Genomic DNA, 22192 nt, shown 5'->3' on the forward strand with positions numbered 1-22192 from the left:
TGAAGCAGGGATATCCTGTAAACATCAACCTCAGGCCACCCCCCCCCCAACAGGTCCGGTATAGACAAGCGGTGCTCAACCTCATGCTAAACCCCACACCCCATCCCCCCCGGCAGGTCAGCTATAGACCAGGGGGCTCAACTCCAGTCCTCAAGCTCCCCAGCAGGTCAGGTTTTTAGGATATCCCTGTTTCACTGGAAGAGGTGGCTCAATTAGTCCCTGCTTCAGCACAGGTGGCTCTATCAGTCACTGCTTCAGCACAGATGGCTCAATCAGTACCTGCGTCAGCACAGGTGGCTCAGTCAGTCTTCGACTGAGCCTCTGATTGAGCCACCTGTGCTGAAGCTGGGATAACCAGAACACCTGACCTGTTGGCAGGGGGGGGGGATTGAGGACTGGAGTTGAGATCTCCCCGGTGACAGATGACTTTCTGCTTCCCTGATACCCGCACATACTCATTAGACTCAGTGGCTAAATGCCATTAAAAAAATGATGATGGCTTCAGAAGTGCTATAATCTGAGAATGAAATGATGTCGTAAGAATACATTTTAAGGCGTTGTGCCTGAATGGTGCTGGAGAAGTTATCAAAAGCAGTCTCATTTAAAAAAATAAAATAAAAAATACATTAGCATCTGCAACTTGATTGGCATTAATGTTAAAAAAAAAATGCAATCATCTGCTGGAAAGTTCTGCCATAATACTAGGGAGAGTGAGGACAGCGAGCTTTATGTACTGCAGAATATAAACAAGGTTTTCATGTGTTGTAGTGCTGACACTATTAACTCTTCATTGCAGAAAGATGGTTGGGTCTTTGTCCTGCATTGACTTGTTATCATAGATCAGTCTTTTTAAACGGGGGTTCTTACCGTATGAACCCTGGGGTGCTGCAGGCATTCCTAAAGGGTTCTCTGTAATTTTCAGGTCATTTGAAAATCGTATCAAATACAGACAGCACTCCTTACAATGCATCTCATCTCAGACGCGCTATTAGAGAGGGTTGGGGTTCCTTACAATGCATCTCATCTCAGACGTGCTATTAGAGAGGGTTGGGGTTCCTTACAATGCATCTCATCTCAGACGCGCTATTAGAGAGGGTTGGGGTTCCTTACAATGCATCTAATCTAAGACGTGCTATTAGAGAGGGTTGGGGTTCCTTACAATGCATCTGATCTAAGACGCGCTATTAGAGAGGGTTGGGGTTCTTACAATGCATCTGATCTCAGACGTGCTATTAGAGAGGGTTGGGGTTCCTTACAATGCATCTGAGCTCAACACTATTAGAGAGGGTTGGGGTTCCTTACAATACATCTGATCTCAGACGTGCTATTAGGGTAGAGAGGGTTGATGTTCCTGCAGAGTTTCACAATATACATGTGACTACACTCTTGTATAATTTGAATGCATTTAGGGTTCCTAAATGTGGGACCTTCCTTAGTTCCTTGGCCCTCGGTTGCTCATCACCACCTCTGGAAAAGTGACTTAACATTGCTACATACTTTTTCTCACATACAGTAATTGCACATACTGCTCATCATCAAATAACCTATAAACTTTTAAAGTTTTGGCCCATCTGACATACTATGATCAATGTGTAGGTATTCGGTCCTCATCACACTTAGCATTAGGACACTTTAAACCTAGCTAAACTCCTCTTCAACTTCCTGCATTAATTAATGGCGTTCTTCTGAATTCCATAACATTTATTGCAGCATAGATGAACAGAACATGCAATCTTACTGTGCAGTAACCAAAGTGGGGTGAAAAGACCGTGTCTAACTTGGTCAAACGTGAGCAGATAGGATCAGATGCAAAACACACTCATATTTCCTGATACACAGGTAACCCCTGACCTCTGAGCTCACAACTCACAAAATTGCTGACCGCCAGAAGTAAGCAGCCGTAACTAGACTGCAAAGATGTGTGCTACTGTAGGAGCAGTCATAATAATACATTCTAATAGCTATTGCTGTACCTAAATCAACAAACGGATGTCCTAATGACACATACACAATTAACTGTGAATATAACGAGTATTAGTGTATTGTAATGGAACGTTTCTGTACATTAGGCCTCGGTCCCGCTGCTCTCGGTGGCGCGGGCGGCCACACGCGAGTTCCCCACCAGCAGGGGAATCCTGCGGAGCCGGTCCCGGTCTCCCCTGGCTGCACAGCGCACTACACGCTGTGGCGCGTCAGCCGCTAGGGGATACAAGAGAATGGTGTTCCCTAGCGTTGACGCGTCACGTGGTGTGGCTGTGAGCCAATGGGGAGGGGAGGCTTCGGGAGGAGGAGAGGCTTCGGGAGCGGGGAGGAGTGTGGGGGGAAAGCAGCGTGAGTGCCTGTCTGTGTGTGTGTCTGACTGCGTGAGTGCCTGTCTGTGTGTGTGTATGTGTGTCTGAGTGCGTGAGTGCCTGCCTCTGTGTGTGTGTGTGTGTGTGTGCCTGTCTGTGTGTGTGTCTGAGTGCGTGCGTGCCTGTCTGTGTGTGTGTATGTGTATGCCTGAGTACGTGAGTGCCTGCCTCTGTCTGTGTGTGTGTGTGTGTGTGTATGTGTGTGTCTGAGTGCGTGAGTGCCTGCCTCTGTCTGTGTGTGTGTGTGTGCCTGTCTCTGTGTGTGCCTGAGTGCGTGAGTGCCTGCCTCTGTCTGTGTGTGTGTGTATGTGAGTGCCTGCCTTTGTCTGTGTGTGTGTGTGTTGCTTTTTACTTACCCGAGCCGTGGAGGGAGAGGGGGGGGAGTAGCGGGTCCCTCCGTTCAAGCCACGCCCCCCCTCCCGCTCAAACCTCCCACTCCCGCCCACCTCTCGCTCCCTACAGACTGCATATCGCGGTCAGTGTATGTCAGCGCCCCGCCTGTCTGCAGTGCGGGCGCGCTGACTCTGGGAGCGGGGCCTTAGCCTTAGTGATGGATGGAGGGGAGATGGAGTTGTGACCGGGGGGGGAGGGGGGAACCAGAGCTTTGAAGGGAGGAGGGACACATTCATGTGCAGGGGGGGGGGGGACCGGAGCTGTGAAGGGAGGGGGGACACGTGCAGGGCGGGGGGCCGGATTGCTGTGAACGGGGGAGAAAGAGAGAGGGGGGCAGAGAGAGGAAGGGGGAGAGAGGGATGTGAATTGGGAGAGAGAGAGCGAGGGGGGAGCGGAGAGAGACAGGGGGATGCGGAGACAGAGGGGGAGCGGGAAAATTACATCCCGGGCAACGCCGGGTATATCAGCTGGTTTATTTATAAAATATTATACCAGGAAGTAATACATTGAGAGTATGTCCTAATAGTGGTTATTTTGGGGCACCTTTTTGCCCTAGTCCGAGCGGGAATCTCTCGCGATTAGAAGGACCGAGGCGTTTTACCGGTGGGTGGAGTCTGGATAGCCTCAGTATACCGGTCACCCGCTGTTTTTGGTATGTGCACTGGATTGTTAGAAATATACATCACCACAGTGGTGACTACACGCTTGTATAATTTGAATGCATTCTGGAATTAAAAGATATTGCGTAAATGCAATATATATATATATATATATATATATATATATATATATATATATATATATATATATATCAAAGAACAATTCCTGCACTCCCACCAATTGCACTAAAAATTACTAGAGACATTTTTATATTTAGAACCTAAGGGCTGTTCTATACTGCGTGCGTTTGCTGCGCCGTGCGCGCGGCAGTTATAGTTGGCTGTGGTTAGTCAGCCTTCCTATAATAGGACCGCGCACGGCAGTGAGCGTGGGACCGGCCGACAGAGGAGAAGACGGGGAAAATAAAGATTTTGCGCCGCTACCGCATCTGAAATGTATGTATGTATGTGTGTACATATGTATGTGTGTGTGTACAGTATATGTGTGTGTGTGTGTGTGTGTGTGTGTGTCTATGTATGTACTGTATGTACAATGTTAATAAATAATTTTTTTACCAACGTATTTATTTATTTATTATAAACGTATTTAACACACACACATACACATATATACACACTGTCGCTCACAGCATACACACAAAAAGTGTGCGGCACGTGCACGCGTGTTCGCACAGGCACGCACACACTATATTACGGACCTAAGCCTGCCAATCTCGTCAAGGTAGATTCCGTTTAGCAGGTACCTACACTGAATATGCAAAAATAGCATACTGTACTACCAGCGACCTACACTGAATATGCAAAAATAGCATACTGTACTACCAGCGACCTACACTGAATATGCAAAAATAGCATACTGTACTACCAGCGACCTACACTGAATATGCAAAAATAGCATACTGTACTACCAGCGACCTACACGGAATATGCAAAAATAGCATACTGTACTACCAGCGACCTACACTGAATATATGCAATTTCTTATTGTCCTAAGTTACTGCCTTTGGGCAGCTTTTAACTGCAATAAATCACAAATAAGCATATGCTTTATTTATTTAACCCCTTCAGGACACTTTCACATACTTCACAAAGTGTAGTCCACAGGACAATAAGAAATAACTTATATTCAGTGTAGGTTCCGCTAAACGGAGGTTACCGTGCCGAGGTTGGCGGTTTGAATCATGTTTTAATCAAAATATGCAACCACATGTCTCCTTTCTTACACAGACTGAGGTTCTAAACGTAAACAGGTCACTAGTATATTTTAGCCCAATTGGTAGAAGCGCAGGAATTGTTTTTTGTTTTCCATAAATGTACGGCCAATCCTTTTATCCGCTGCATATTTCACAAAGGGAGGGGCGCAGATAATATATACAGTATTTGTTTTTCATAAATATGTAAATATACACACACACATCAAGATAAGACAAGAATGGCTTGGAAAAAACTCTTCAGTCATTGACAGCGTGCTATCTTGGGTTGATTATGTTTGCCTCTGATTAGGTTATAGTGTGTACGTATATGTAATATGTATAGTAATGTTACCTGCAATTAAATGACAGGACCAGCAAGAGCACAATTATACGTAACCTGGTATTTTCTCATTTATGATGCTAACTGTGACCCACTTTAACTCTAGATTATCATTACGAGTGGGTCTGAGAATGAACCTGCACTCTTATCAGCGCTTGCAGTTAATGATCCGAGAGCACGTTTTTCGTTGGCAAACAAAACACGAAGATGTAGATACCAGTAATTATAATAAGAAACAACAAATTAAATATTTACATTTCTTGAGTGCCGGAGTCTCCTGGGTGAGGAAAGTGCAAAGGTGGCACACTTGTTTTGATGCTGTGCAGCAGTTTGAAATGAGTTACTGCAGAGGTTCAACTCCAGCCCTCAAGACCCTCCAACAGGTCAGGTTTTAACGATATCCCAGCTTCAGCACAGGTGGCTCAATCTGGAGTTGAGAACCCCTGAGTTACTGTATATATACAGGGGTGCAGGAATAATTTTGTGGGTAGGGACGCTGTACACACAAAATCACTAACATACATTATCATAATGTAAAATTGTATAAACCCAGGGGGATTGTAGCACCCCCCGTCTCTCTGTGTGTGTGTGTGTGTGTGTGTGTGTGTGTGTGTATCAGCACATAATGTGAGTGGTTTGACTGGCTTTGCATCTAATCCCATGCTGTGCTTAAAAGCTGTTTGATCAGCAGAGCATTTGCTTATATGTAAAAATGGATTTCAGGCAAAAGGTGACACATTGTGTGCTCATTTGCATGTCATTTCCCAGAATCCCTTGCTGCATGCTAGGTGATAAAGGTGAAAGGCAGGGTGCAGACCTGTCTAAGACATGCGAATGTGCTCACAAGTGATATTCTTTATTGGCTATATGCTAACGGTGGAGGTTTTTTGTCGCCCTTTTTGTCGCCCTTTTGCACCCAACATAACTTAAAATGTATGTGTACACGCACACGCACACGCGTGTATATATATATATATATATAACACTTTTAATGTTCAATGGTGTTCCCTCTATTACAAATTGACAAACAAATGAATAATTAAAAAAGCATAGTTATTTCACTATGAGACAAACAATTCCTGAAGATGGGTATTGTACACCTACACCATTTTATATTTTTACTTGTCACGTTCCTTGGCTGTTTACACAGCTGCAAATACATAGCGAGATACAATTTTCCTCTTAGTATTCATAGAGAAAATGTAGAAATGCCTCTCGCCACAAGTTATTTTCTGTAGTAACGCTGGGATTGCAGGTGATGTATTGACGGAAAGGACCTGCTGTGCCTGCGTGATAGATGTTCCCGGAAAACCATTCGGCAAAAATGTTTTTTTTGTTTTTTTTTTAAAGTGCTCTTTTCATGCTCTTTACTATAAAGAGGCTGATTTTGTCATTCTTCTTCTCTAGGATTTTCCATTCTTCAGGCCATTATGGAAGCGGCCGTACAAAACAACTGGCAAGTGACCGCCCGATCAGTGGGAAATATAAAAGATGTTCAAGAATTTAAACGGATCATAGAGGAAATGGACAGACGTCAGGAAAAACGCTTTGTGATAGACTGCGAGGTCGAGAGAATAAACACCATTTTGGAGCAGGTAATGTGTTTATGTATAATAAATGTCGTTTATTTATAATAAATTGATGTATTTATTTTGGGGGGATTGGGATACAGACTCCCGTATTGAACACATGTAAAACAACATGGGGAAAATGTTACAAAATACTCACGTGTCACGGGCAGATGTAGATAATATTATTGCTTCCTGTTCCGCTTCCAGCACCGGTTCTGGAGGTAAGGAGGGGCTAGTCCATGGGTGTCTTTAAAGGCAAGGGTGAGGATCGTAAAATAAACCCTTTGCTCCACCGGGAACCAGTGCAGATCTTGTAATACTGTTGAGATGTGGTCTCGCCTTGCCAGCTATAAAACACTCTGCGGAGTTGTGCACCAGCGGCAGGGCTCTTATATTAAGTTTTTGGAGACCCATTTGCAGAGATTTTGAAAAATCCAGTCTGGAGAGGACAGTGGTAAATACTCTTATAGTTTTCTTTTTAGAGAAATATACTTGTTGTCACGTACGGCACACCTGTGGGCACGTGACCTGTATACGGGACACGGGTTAATACACAGCTCTCTAGCTAACCCACTTTAACCTTCCGCAAAGGTCCCTCGAATGAACAATATCTCCCCTCAATCCCTCCCCTATACCATCTGTCACGAACAGAACACAAGTGGGCACGTCACTTATATATATGCAACCAGCGTTAATACACACGGCTTCTCTAGCCAACTTGCCTTTCTCCTGCGTGAAGTATGTTCAATGAGTTTATTTTTACCCCTTACTTGATTGCAATCATATCTACTCGCTGCTGCCACCACCCAAAAAATAGTCTAAGGTCCCTGTTTATTAAAGAAAGCTATGCACTTAACACACATCTGTTGCAGCAAAATGTGTCCGAAAATGTATTTTTACTTCATACCAAGTGTGCAAACAGTTCATTCAAAGCATCACTTATTAAAGTGTTTTGTGTATATATATATATATATATATATATATATATATATATATATATATAGACACACACAAATACAGTGCTTAGATAAAGAATATCACAAGAACATACAGTTATAATTAATGCAGAACAGTTTCTTAAAATAAAAGGGTAAAACAAACAAAAACCCCTATACTCTACGTTACTATATGTTATTGTTCCTGTCCCAGAGAGGTCACTGGAGTAGAAGAGAATTCACATGTTCTAATCTCAAAACAAATCTCTGTTGAATTCTAACTCATAATTGAAAAGTAGGGCTTTATATTCGAACTCCCCTTGATTGAGACCACCGTAAGCCCCCCCTGCGGTAAATCAGCCAAATGTGGGACATTTACGACTTGAAAGAAAAAAAAAACATTTTCTTCTGACGTTTAAATTTGACTCAATATATAAACACACCAATAACTAAATTTCTCGAATACTTAGACAGGAGCCCTCTTCACTGTTGTGTCTGTGTACTTCACATACACGCCTGCATATAACATTTGACAGCCTAAGTCTATTTTTGCACGAGAAACTGATATCTGTCTTTGGCGCCCCTTAATCATGAAGAGTGTGGTATGATTTGATTAGTCTTATTGGAACAGTGACACATATGTACCTGTTATTATTCAGAATAGGTGTAATTCTAAGATATCCTATATTTAAAGCTGCAGTTCAGACAATATCCTGCATGTGTGTTTTTTTTAATAAATCAGTTCTGTAGTAAGAAAAAATACTTTTAGCATTTTCTGTTTTTAAAAAAATAACTTTGTAAGACCAATTTTCTTGTATTCTATTTTAACAACCATTTGCTAAGGCACAGCCCCTTCATGTCCTGTCACAAGCCCTGGCACACCCCTTTGTCAGCCCTGCCCTCCCTCTAGCACATGTCAGTGCAGGAGTGCTCATGAATATTCATGAGCTTCCACTGAGTGACAGAAGCAGAAGAAAAACAAATGCCATCTCTAAAGATCTTGCCAAATTTTGCCGATCAATACATGGAGAACGAATTGACTGGCAGCTATACAGTTCTTTAGGTAATTAGAGATTGCCCACATAAAACTATTGAAATAAAAAAAAAAAATAAAAAAAAAAAAAGACTGAACTGCAGCTTTAATATAGTCCTCCAACTAAGTGGTGACCTGTTTGTCAACTCTCACTGGGCTGCACAGAGGATATTTCAAGAATATTAAGGTTTTCTTTGAGGCTGACAGACCAGGATCTGGCTTTTGTCCCCAGCCTTCTAAACTGCACATTTTTCCCTTTTAGTTGGGCCATCAGTGATAGCACCAGATTAAGCCCTCTTTCTAGATCAACATTGAAACCAGAAACATCTTGACCTGTCATAAAAAAAAATTCTTGCATTTTTAGGTCAAGCTGTAACCACATTAACCCCTGCAGCAGATTGATTAAAATACGTAATATATCCCGTCATATACGTTACACATTTAATTTTTTTTTTTTAAATATTCACATCATTGTGAATATTTTAAGAACTTCTTTTTACGATTACCGTAGCTAGGTCGTGTGGAAATGATTTTAGCAAATGTACAATGTAGAAACCTTGTTATTAATATATATGGAGGAGGTTTTCCGTATGAAGTGCATGAAATTGTATGATCGTGCAGTTTTGTAGGTTTGCATAGTATTAAACAAAAACTTCCAAAAGCTTAAAAATACTCCTAATTCTAAATGTGCTTAGACTCTGTACTTTCTAAACTCCTGGGCTTTTCAGCAGAACTATTAGTTTTGATCTTGATTGATTTTGGCCTCTAGGTTTCACACTAAAAAAACATTGCTTGTGAAAACCATGTCCGGGCTCATCTGTATTGATAGAGATCATGGCTTGAAGGGAAGCTTAATTATTGAATATTGTTTAGCTCCCAGAGTAAACAACTGTGATTACTTCTGTCATTACAAAGGGCTGTAAATCTTTCTACCTTGAGAGCCCAGAGGGATTCATTTCTTGTGCTGGTCTAAGCAGAAGACATTTCAGTCCTGGCTAAAATGCTTTTATTGCCACAATAAGCACAGCTTCATTAGTTAAACGTATTATTCACCTACTACTTTAATCTACATAAAATTAGGGTTGTCAGGTGTCCAGTATTGAAATGGACTGTCCTGTATTTAGACACGCTGTCCTGTAAAAAAAAAAAATGGAGGTAATATTGGACATGTACTGTATGTGTATACCGGTATTACCTCTCTGGGCGTGTATGTGTATACCAGTATTACCTCTCTGGGTGTGTACAGTATGTGTATACCGGTATTACCTCTCTGGGTGTGTGTATGTGTATACCGGTATTACCTCTCTGGGCGTGTATGTGTATACTGGTATTACCTCTCTGGGCATGTATGTGTATACCGGTATTACCTCTCTGGGCGTGTATGTGTATACCGGTATTACCTCTCTGGGCGTGTATGTGTATACCGGTATTACCTCTCTGGGTGTGTATGTGTATACCGGTATTACCTCTCTGGGTGTGTATGTGTATACCGGTATTACCTCTCTGGGCGTGTATGTGTATACCGGTATTACCTCTCTGGGCGTGTATGTGTATACCGGTATTACCTCTCTGGGCGTGTATGTGTATACCGGTATTACCTCTCTGGGCGTATATGTGTGTATACCGGTATTACCTCTCTGGGCGTGTATGTGTATACCGGTATTTCCTCTCTGGGCGTGTATGTGTATACCGGTATTACCTCTCTGGACATGTATGTGTATACCGGTATTACCTCTCTGGGCATGTATGTGTATACCGGTATTACCTCTCTGGACATGTATGTGTATACCGGTATTACCTCTCTGGGCGTGTATGTGTATACCGGTATTACCTCTCTGGGCGTGTATGTGTATACCGGTATTACCTCTCTGGGCGTATGTGTGTATACCGGTATTACCTCTCTGGGCGTGTATGTGTATACCGGTATTTCCTCTCTGGGCGTGTATGTGTATACCGGTATTACCTCTCTGGACATGTATGTGTATACCGGTATTACCTCTCTGGGCATGTATGTGTATACCGGTATTACCTCTCTGGGCATGTATGTGTATACAGGTATTACCTCTCTGGACATGTATGTGTATACTGGTATTACCTCTCTGGGCGTGTATGTGTATACCGGTATTACCTCTCTGGGCGTGTATGTGTATACCGGTATTACCTCTCTGGGCGTGTATGTGTATACCGGTATTACCTCTCTGGGCGTGTATGTGTACACCGGTATTACCTCTCTGGGCGTGTATGTGTATACCGGTATTACCTCTCTGGGCGTGTATGTGTATACCGGTATTACCTCTCTGGGCGTGTATGTGTATACCGGTATTACCTCTCTGGGCGTGTATGTGTATACCGGTATTACCTCTCTGGGCGTGTATGTGTACACCGGTATTACCTCTCTGGGCGTGTATGTGTATACCGGTATTACCTCTCTGGGCGTGTATGTGTATACCGGTATTACCTCTCTGGACATGTATGACAAATGCATGGTTACAAATACATAGTTACTCCTGCTCCCACTGACAGAATCCCAGTACATTCTACTCTTTGAAATGGGATGTGAGGGAGGGAACAGAAATAGGCAGATACTGTGTATGTATGAATCATTTCCAAATACTGGTGGTAACTACGACAACATCTAATTATATAATAATCCTATTAAATGGAATGCATCATCACCTTTCATGCATAAATAGATTTATTATGTTTGTTTTTACTGTTCTAGGCATCATATTTCATACGTAAAAATAGGAATATTGAATAAGGATAATTACTTCTGCCCTTATATATTACCTTGTGCCTAATTGATATGCCGATGGTATCTGAGAGAAACACTGTACTATACACAAGATACTTTATATGGAAAATGTATAGAAGTACAGAAATTCTCTTAAGGTAGGGATTACAATGTATTTCATGAGTAGCATGTCTTCAAGTTGGATTGTTTCGTTTTTACTAAGTAACAGAATAATCAGTCACGCCAGTTCAATCATCTGGTTGCATTTATCTTTCATTCAAGATCTTTATGTTATTTTTTTAACTTTTTGGTTTCAGTTGAAACATTTATGAAAATTCCTAATTATAATTATATTTTAAGGGCATAAAAAACCCGGTAGCAAAACGGGCAAATAAAAAATGCATTCCTGCTTTATATTTTATGTTACGCATTTCAGTGTTTAAAGAGGCAATTCAAGCTAGTGATTTTTTTTTTAATGGATTTTTTTTTTTAACAGAAGATTGAAGCAGGCAGCCTCCGGAGCTGGAACCCGTTAATTTCAGCTCTGAGGATCTCCTGCTTCCCGAGATACAGACTCCATAGAGAGTGCTGGTAGGTGCTCCGCTAGGCTAGCAGGGTTGATGCGGCGTTTCAAAGCTCTTGCTCCCTGCGGGCCATTAGGAAGCTGTGATGTCATCAGGTTCAGCTTCCTACTGTATGTAGCGGGAACTTTAAACTTTGCAGAGATACCGGCGACCCCTTTTGGAGATCTGTATCTCAGGAAGCAGGGGGTCCCCTGAGCTGAAATGAATGGGGCTCCGCTCCAGAGACCCCCTGCTTCCATCCTATGTTAACGATTAATCATTTTTAAAAATGCATGAATTGTTCCTTTAACCAATTATTGTCATCAGACAAACTATCAAAGGGTAGCTTGAGATCGTCCCAGTTATTCCTCAGGCCCGGGCCATAGAGGGGTGGGGAGAGCGGATGCGCGCTAACGCTGAGGCTCGCCTGCTTAAGTCAGCGCGATTCCACGGACTTGCAGGCGAGCCAGCGTGCGCGAAGGGAGCCGGGGGGAGGTGGTTGGAGGCGGGGCAGTGACATCGCTGGGCCAATCGCCCGCGACGCACTGACGTCAACGTCACGGCGCCGTGACGATGACGCTGCTTCAGGCTGATTGGATGTTTTCAGCCGACAGCACGCTGAAAAACAGCTTGGCGCTCGGCTGAAAACTCCAAAGCCTCCGCACGCCTGCGGACGCTCGCGTGAGCCCCCTCTCAAGGCATCCTCATTGAGGATGCAGGGGCTCAGCGCTGAGCGTCCGCACAGCTCTGCACGGCCTGTCCTTCTATGGACTCGGCCTCATGGAAGTTAAACTTGGACATTCACCCCAATCTCTTCTAATCTATTTGAATCTACTTATTAAAGTACATTCCTCAGCATATATCTACAGTATAACATATCCTACTGTACCCCACGTCACGTCCAATAAACAATACTACAGTTAAAGGCTTTTTTTGGAGTGGTGCTGAACCGGCTTACTGCATTTTGTTTCCTTACAGAACAAGTCATGCTACATTACTTCAAAGGCTATCTATGCCAGATCAGTCATGTTAAAAGAACAATCTGAGATACAACACAAAAAAATACAGACCTCGCTTGACCCCGTATCCTGTGGTCTGGGGAACTTTTCTCTGGCATTATTGGGGTTCCAGTAAAAAGGCATCCCTTTGTCATTTGTTATTCTTTAAGACTTCAATTTATCTTGGCAGCCTACGCTTCTCCTGCAGCGGCTCATGTGTAGATGTTTAGTGCTACACTGGAGATCCGGGGTGGCCAACTCCAGTCCTCAGGGGCCACCAACAGGTCAGGTTTTCAGGATATCCCTGCTTCAGCACAGGTGATTCAATCAGTGGCTCAGTCGAAGACTGAGCCACCGACTGAGCCACCTGTGCTGAAGCAGGGATTTCCATAAACCCTGATCTGTTTGTGGCCCTTGAGGACTGGAGTTGGCCAGTCAATGTCTGAACAACTGATTCAGCCACCTGTGCTGAAGCAGGGATATCCTTAAAACCTGACCTGTTGCTGGCCCTTGAGGACTGGTGTTGGCCCAACCTGGTGTACTACACAAGGCTTGATGTTTGGGGGCATTTGGCAGTGGAACTGCTCTGAATTTCAGGAGAGTCTCGAGCTCATTTAACTAAGGAAACAAAAAAAAAAACCTTTTTTTCACAAATTGCAAACTGTTGTTTTGTTTCAAGTAACTCAACGTTGTCAGTAAATAGATAGGGTTAATTTATCATCGTACAAAGACAGCGCCACCGCAAAAATAGGAGTATTATCAGGATTTTGCATAACAGCAGTTTTGAGTACTTTTTTGGCGCTAATATTATGTTTTCCCGGGAACCATAAATCAGCAATTGGCAGAATTTCAGTGCGGATGTTTTTTAAAAACTCTAAACAAACGTTATGATCTTTCATGAAAATACACTGTATATTATACATTTTGCTTAAAGCTGCCGTCCATGTTGGCAACACTTTTGTTCTGCATTTTTTTTTTTATATTTACATATATATTTATAATTTTATACCTTTTCTCCTCTTGCATTTTCAGGGATGTTTTTTAGTTTTATACTGTATATCTGATGCTTCCATCAGAATATGTTGTTGTTGTTGAAATATTAAGTGTCCGATAGGTCAAAATGAAGCTCTCCCCAGAGCCCAGTGGAGTATAAAGTTTACCATGCTTGAGATTAAGAAAACAATGATTTTCAACACTAGAACATATTTTCTTTTAAAGAGCTGGAAGTACTCAGTGGGGGCAAGACCCTAGCACTGTATGAGTTATACTCGTTCGGGTTTCTGGGGGGGTTGCTTCCTTCACCCCATGTGTTGCTTTTTATGTAGGTTTCTAGAAACATATACTGCAAGGTTTCTTAAAAGCTACTTTAATAGATCATTTCTCTAATGAGAAGGACGTTTAGGGAACTGGAACTAGATACCTTGTATAATTAGACAGTGATGCCTTATCAAGGGGAAGCACATTTCTTAACCCCAAACACCTCTCCCCTCCACCCATTCACCAGCATGTTCCCTTGTTTTAACCATCTGAAGATGAACTACCCAAAGAGATTTGCAGTATTTGAACTAAATCCTGCTTTTGTAATCCTTCTATGCAGTTCAGTGTTACTCCTCAATCTCCTACCTCCCCGATAAGCTTCCCCTGTCTAAGTATTTGATGGATTTACTTGTTAGACTTCTGCTGCCTTCCATCGTGTAAAGACTCGGCTATTCTTTCATCCCCCGAGGGCAAGTATTCTTGTGGGTGATTGGTTCTGCTATGCTTTACTAATCCAATAGCTCCAGACTCACTTCCGAACGCGGCTATACACGGGCCAGAGTTAGTTCAAGCTGTTGGAAGGCACATGTGCTGAATTTGAAAAGAACTATTAGTCTCTAATGAAATAATTACAGTATGCCTAATTTGATACTGTATGCAGGGCTTACAAAAGCAGTGTACAATCAACCCTTACATGTTTTAAGGTTCATTATAACTTCAGGACCTCCCTACAAGACCCATCTTAAAACACGCCTCTTTAACTAAGCATATGGGTAGCTTCCCTGGCTGATACTATACATCTCTTATGCACTGACCTTGACCCCTTGTAGACGCACTTACCAGAACACCCTCCTACTGTCTGTAAGTTCTCCATACTTACCACTTAGATTGTAAGTTCTTTGGGACAGGGACTCCTTTTCCTATTGTTACTTTAATGTCTAAAGCAGATTTTAGGCGTAACAATGTTCGGTTACGGTGAAGGTAGATTAGAGCCTTTTCTCAGATGGATGATGTTACCTTTTCCTCCATATGGGAAAGGTCCTCTATTAAAGTTTAGAAATTAAAGGAAAGGAGAATCCATAGTGTAAACCCTTTTGCTAGAATATAAAAAATAATGTGTGCATTACACTCACAAACATAAGTGAATAAATCACCTGGAGACGTATTAAGGTTGGCCGCGTCTTCCGTTACTGCTGCGTTGTCGATGTTCTTCCAGCACTCCATTCGACGCTTGCACTATGAACTTCCACAGCTCCTCCATCGTAACTCAGATGGTTTCGTAGTGCTGTATACAGTTCCTCCTCTCGCCCGAGCCCTACGCGTTTCACTGTTATCTCACAGCTTCCTCGGGGGATTCTAACTTGTGACCTCATCGATCGCACAGCTGAGTACTTAATGAGTCAGTTCTAGTTGACATGCGTGCAGTTCCAAGTTCAAGTGTGGAACTGGGAACACAGGGCCGGCTTGATGGCGGTGCAGTCGCACCGAGCCCTGTGGTTAGAGAGACCCCGCGCTCTTCCCCACAACAATTAAGCTGATTGCCAGGGGAGAGCCCGGGGCCTCTGCAACTCTCTCACCTTATTCTTCGCCATCTCTTCCTGCAGGGTTCCTCATCATGGCGCCGTGGCGGCAAAAGGTGTTGCGTTGCCATGACAACGGGACACCACATGGTGTGGTGATGTCACAGTGTCATAGCAACGCAACGCCATTTGATGTTACAGCGCCATTATGACGAGACGCTGAGGAGGAGATGTCACACCTCACAGTTTCCCATATTAACAAGCTAACTAACAAACAATATATTATAATTCTGATGCATCCGTGCACCTGGCTTTCTTTTGTAATCCACTGCTATACGTTTATTATGGTTTTAGGAGGGTGGTTAAATATATTCAAAGGTAGCTCGCCAATGATTCTGCTAATTCTCCGTAACTGTCACCAAATTCCCAACATTTTGCCTGGCTTGAAAATGAGCAAAAAAATGGCGAAAATCAGAAAATGTTGCTGAACAACGTGTAGTTTTGTCCAGGATTAGAAGAAAGAGAAAAGGTGTCGGTGCACAATCGCAGGAACACACGGAGGACGCCATCGATTGTGTTCCATGTGGAGATGGTGTTTGCATTTCATCAGTGATCCAATCGCCTAAATATCTCAATCAATTAACATAGGAGTCACCTGTGGTTACATTGTTTCATGTGTAATGATGGCAAATTGACACCTTTACAAAAGGCTTTTTTGAATACAAAACGGGACTCACGGGGAATTATATTTCATATCTTATTTTTGGTTACCGACATTTATTAGCCTTTGATTAAGGCCACGACTGCAGCATTGTATAAAATGTTTATTTATATACAGCTTAAAGGTTTTTTTGTAGCGCTGTGCTGTTTGTTTCCACAAACTACCCTCTCTCTCTCTCTCTCTCTCTCTCTCTCTGTAGTTTTGTCAAGTCTGTTTAATTCAGACCTTGAAGCAGGGCTCTCTGCGCCTCTCTCCAGCAAAAGCCTATTTCAGGGTCTGGATTAAAAAGACTCAATGAAGCTGTGAGACCGACCTGGTAACTTGTTTTGCCAAAATAAAAAGGCCAATTTTGCCTGTTATCCAAGCATTTTACATGTCTCTACTTACTGTAGGGACTGCACATTTAATTAAATATTACTTACAGTATCATGGCTACAAATGAAAACAAACTGAAACGAAATGTTTTTATTGGTTGAATGTTTAAATAGTCACAGAATGTCCAGTCCAACAAATGGATCATATATACATCACCATTAAAATATATGTAGCCTGTAGTAGTAATAATTTGCATTAAGCAGAGTATTAACCTGGTAAAGTTTCACCCCTTTTCTATACCACCTTGTATCATGCTGGGTAATTATTACTTGCGGTAATTGTAAGATGTTGGGGATATTGTTTGCTTGTATGTCTGGTCTGCTATTAATTGAATAATATTAATAAATATTAAATATTAATCAAATTATTCCAAGATTCTGCCAGGATTTTTTTTTTTAGATGTGAATGCTTATACAGAGCCCTGAGTGTTATTATATAAAAAAAGAATCTCAATGGTAATAAATAATTTAAATTCTAATATTTGTTTGTGGCTGATTGAGGGGAAAAATTATTGTTAAAAATGTGCAAGTTTAAAGACTGTTCTGGTATTAATATTTAAAAAAAACGTTAAAGTTATATTTCTTTATGCGTCTCACAGAGAACAGAACTATCCTCGTGATATATTTTAAAAAACATTGGAAGTGACAGCTTTTCAGAGGCATGCATTCCTTCTTCTGCAATTTCTTCAGAGGGAGATATTGTAAAATATACTGTGTGTCACTGTATGTAAGTTCAGTGATCCCATTCTTTCCCCTCCGGTTTCAAATGTCAGATGATGTATGCTCATACATACACAGACAGATCACACAGACACACACGGAAACTAGGCAGGAGTCCAGCAACTTGGCAAACCTAGGCCACTCCACACTCAGCACTGACCAGTGTGAAGGGGATGAGATTCTCCACGTTTGGGATAATTAGCTAACTTACTATTACCTTATAAAACAAGTTATGTGGTGAGTGCGAATACTATGTATTGGGATGTACATACACTATACCAGAGTTTTTCAACAGGGGTTCCTAAAACCCCTAGGGTCCCCTGGGTATCGCTAAAGGGTTCCCTGTAATTTTTAGGTCATTTGAACACTGTACCAAATACAGAAGACTTTACAATGCATCTGATATCAGACGCGCTATTAGAGAGGGTTGGGGTTCCTTACAATGCATCTGATCTCAGACGCGCTATTAGAGAGGGTTGGGGTTCCTTACAATGCATCTGATATCAGATGCGCTATAAGAGAGGGTTGGGGTTCCTTACAATGCATCTGATATCAGATGCACTATTACAGAGGGTTGGGGTTCCTTACATTGCATCTGATCTCAGGCGCGCTATTAGAGAGGGTTGGGGTTCCTTGCAATGCATCTGATCTCAGGCGCGCTATTAGAGAGGGTTGGGGTTCCTCAGAATTTCACTTAATGAGCCACCTGTGCTGAAGCAGGGATATTCTAAAAACCTGACCTGTCAGTGGCCCTTGAGGACTAGAGTTGGCTACCCGGCCCTACAAATACTTGCACATGTGCCCATAAACAATCCTATGCACATCCATACCACCACTGACTAAAAGATGGTTTATAGAAGCCCCGAATTCAATACAGTAGAAATATCGAATTTAAGTGTTAACGTTGCGTAACCACTGAACTATTATTATGAAGGTCAATTATTATTTTTATGGCTGTGTGTTAATCAATTAGACTTTAACAACCTTGAGTCATCTATAACATATTCCTGATATGTGTAGTTCCGTGCCCTCTTGTCGGGGCCCACATGCATTGGAATGCTGAAATGAAATTATCGTATGCATTAATATTTATGAACTGGGAAGCTGGAGATTGGATTGAAGACGAATTAGCATAAAATTACAGATCATTAAAGACATTGAGGGTCATTTAAAGATCAGTGCATTTGCAATGCAGAGAAAATCTTTGAAGCAGAAGGGATGGAAGTCGAAGTTGCTTTAGCTGTGTCTTTAACCCTGGCCTCTTTGGCAGCAAGAAGCTGAAACTTACAATACCACTAGACATGGGCGGAGATAGGGTAGGGGTGGCAAACTCCAGTTCTCAAGGGCCACCAATGGGTCAGGTTTTAAGGATATCCCTGCTTCAGCACAGGTGCTACCTGTGATGAAGCCAGGATATCCTGAAAACATCACCCAGGGCCGCCGACAGGGGGAAAAGCCGGGGGTTAGTCACCCGGGCCCAGAGGCTGTGGGGTAACCGGTGCTGCAAGTTGGGCCAAGCCAGAAGTCAGACCCAACTTCGGCATTCAGCTGCCGGACCTCTGGCTACCGCCAGGCTCTGGCTCCCGGCTCTCCCCAGCTGCTGCCTGCCTATTCCCACGCCGGCCTCCCGCCATTGCACGCCCGGAAGTTGGGCCCAGCTTTCGGCACGCACCAGCGAGACAGGCAGGCCTGGTGTGGGACGCAGCAGGCAGCTGGGGAGAGCCGGGGCTGGCTGTGTGGGGCTGGCTGGCTGTGTGGGACACAGCGGCAGTAACCAGAGGTAAGTGGTATTTGTGTCTGGGGGGCTGGGTAGTAATTGTACCTGGCGGGGTAGTAGTAATCGTACCTTGGGGGGTAGTAGTAATTGTGTCTGGAAGTATTAATAATTGTATCTGGTGGGTAGTAGTAATTGTATCTGGGGGTAGTAATTGTATCTAGGGGTAGTAGTAATTGTATCTGGGGAAGTAACAGTATCTGGGTGGTAGTAGTTATTGTATATGGGGTAGTAACTGTATCTGGGGGGTAGTAGCAATTGTATCTGAGGGGGTAGAATTAATTGTATCTGGGAGTAGTAGTAATTGTATCTGGGGTGGTAGTAGAAATTGTATCTGGGGGGGTAGTAGTAATTGTACCTAGGGGGTAGTAGTAACTTTATCTGGGGGGTAGTGGTAACTGTATCTGGGTGGATAGTAGTAATTGTATCTGGGGGGTAGTAGTAATTATATCTGGGGGTAGTAGTAATTGTATCTGGGAGTAGTAGTAATTGTATCTGGAGAGGTAGTAGTAACTGTATCTGGGGGGGTAGTAGTAATTGTATCGGGGGGGTAGTAGTAATTATATCTGGGCTAGTAGTAATTGTATCTGGGAGTAGTAGTAATTATATCTGGGGGGGTAGTAGTAATTCTATATGGGGGGTAGCCATTGTATCTGGGGAGTTGTGGTAAATTGAGAAAATAATTGGGGAGCTGTCCTAATTCCCCCTACATCCAGTTTAAATTCACAGGTAAACCTAAACTGAATAACGCCAAAGTAAAGAAGAGTAATAAAAACATTAAAATATGACAGAAATGTTTTATTGAGAAAAGAAAAAAAACTTGAAATCCTAATCCCTAAAAAAAAAAAAAGAACAATTTAATTTAAAATGTCTCAATGTGATTTCTGAGCTGGCGTTTCGTTCACAGTTTCTCAATATTAGGATTGATTTTTGAGGCGGATAACAGGTGCAGATGGCGCCCACATGTGCGTCTGTCAATCAGTACAGATCTGTACTTATTTTTAACCGTGTTCATCGCCGAAAACGTCTGCTCACAGTACAAATACGGGGAATAACTTCCATTTTATTTTAATTTCATCATTTTAATTGGTTTGATATCTTTTATGTTTTAAATTGTTAAAGAAGTTATATAATAACAAAAAAATGTTTTTAAAAAAACAATGTATCTTAATATTCAAACGTTTCCCATGTCATGTTTTAACATTTTAAGGATTTCGATATGTTCCTTAATCGATTTCTCAGTCGATGTTTTTCTTTTTTTGCTCCTTCATCAGGCTTTACATTCCAAATAGTGTCACGGGCCACGATTTGGTCACCCCAGGTCTAGACCAGGGGTGCGCAAACTTTTCCCTGTGCGCATTCTTGCCTACTCAAATCTGCGCCTCGCGCCCACCCCTGCTTGACTCCGGCGTCAAATGACGCATGGGGTCATGTGATGTCACGTTGCCATTTGACGCCGGGTCACCAGGACGACGCGATGCTGGAAGGGAAGTGGGTTATAGAGGCCTCGCATGGTCCCCCGGCATATCATTTAAATGCCTGGGGGGGAAAGTGCAGGACCTCTATAACCCCCAGAAAATCTAGCGCCCCCCAGTTTGCGCACCGTTGCTCTAGACAGCCAGCCATAAACTAGCCAAAAATGTAAAAAACTCTTTTCTTATCAGAGTTTCTGTGTGAAAATAAGTACAGAAAAGAGATTTGGGAAACATCAGGTTCCAGGGCGTGTGGAAGAAGCAAAAGCCCAACGCAGGAAGATAAACGCCCATATTTGCTAAGCCGTTTTCTGCCATGATAGGCCACCTGGTGCTGGAATTCGCCTCATAGCCCACTGCCTTGAATGGGATGTGAGGTGTTTCCAGTGCCGGAAGACGTCTTCTCGAACAGGGGTGCGCAAACTGAGGGGCGCTGGATTTTTTTTGGGGGGGGGAGACACGGCGGTTGCATACGCCTCGCGCTCTTCCCCGAGGCATTTAAATTAAATGCCATCCGCAAGAGGCCTCTGTAACTCACTTACCAGGATTCAGAAGAGTTGGTGTGACGCCATGACGCCACAGGGTCAGGGTGGGCACGAGCACGGGGGGGAACAGGCAAGGGGACACAGCTCCACAAGTTTGCGCTCGCCTGTTCTAGAAGATAAATGCGCCCAGTAATTACCTCTGATCTTTAAATAAGGTAATGGTTGAGATTTCATTGTTACTCATTGTTACTATACAATGGAGCATATTAGTTTCCAGGGAGGTAAAACCTTGAATCCCAGTGCTGTCCAGTTACCATTTAAACACATTTGCATTTGGGGGATAAACAGCCCTACTACCAAATATTATTTATTACTGTACTTTGTATTCAACCATCTAACCGCAAAACTGTTAATAAATTGAGCAGAAAGTTTACATCAACTCAGGAACGAGTGACGTTTTCAGATGGACTTCGCCTGCCCCATTACCTGATCTATGCAATTTTTCTCTTTTTTCTATAGGTTGTAATCCTTGGTAAACATACTCGAGGCTACCACTATATGCTCGCAAACCTGGTAAGAGTTTGTATGATTATGAAGGCCCTATCTGCTCGCTGGTAGGTAATGTATTCATTCAAGACGCTGTCGGATTTAATCATCCAAAAATGATTGGCAAGAAGGGTTCCTTCCCCACGTTCCTGAGGAATGATTTGGGCAAATACAAGCAACCGTATGAAATATTACACTTTCTGTGATTCCTACAATATTATATCTGCTGTGCTTTCCTAGTCTCAAACATGAAGATGTGGTTGCTTGTGCTTTATATAAAATGGGGAATGGTTTGTACACAGATAAAATAGAGAATGGGGCAATTTGTCATACAGTGAAAATAGACTGACATGATTCGGACAAATTGGATATTTTTGTCTGCACATTTCAGACACATTCACAATATATTTTCCTGGCAGGTGTGTGAGGTAGCAATACACTACCTACAAACCCATCCACATTGACTGTCAGGAAGCCATCGCTGGCATTTTATTGGGGTCTCGGGTGGTCATCAGAAGTCAAGTAGAGGCCACAGGAGAGTGTGAGGTTGCGTCAAAATGTGTGTGTACACAATAGGCAAAACTTGATAAAT

General features: G+C 42.7%; 1 protein-coding gene across 11 annotated transcripts in view; it reads left to right on the plus strand.

The window, feature by feature from the left end:
* Positions 1-22192, plus strand: part of GRIA3 (glutamate ionotropic receptor AMPA type subunit 3) — a 184842-nt gene that overhangs the window by 92041 nt on the left and 70609 nt on the right. For all 11 annotated transcript variants that reach the window (XR_012788424.1, XR_012788423.1, XR_012788427.1 and 8 more), the window contains exons 4-5: positions 6305-6492; positions 21574-21627. Coding sequence is in view for 6 of the 11 variants with exons in the window: in XM_075573403.1 (XP_075429518.1) it covers positions 6305-6492; positions 21574-21627 (242 nt within the window). In the remaining 5 variants the exon portion in view is untranslated. The remainder of the gene's footprint in view (positions 1-6304; positions 6493-21573; positions 21628-22192) is intronic.

Source organism: Ascaphus truei, chromosome 16 (genome assembly GCF_040206685.1).
Source record: "Ascaphus truei isolate aAscTru1 chromosome 16, aAscTru1.hap1, whole genome shotgun sequence".
Lineage (NCBI taxonomy): Eukaryota > Metazoa > Chordata > Amphibia > Anura > Ascaphidae > Ascaphus > Ascaphus truei.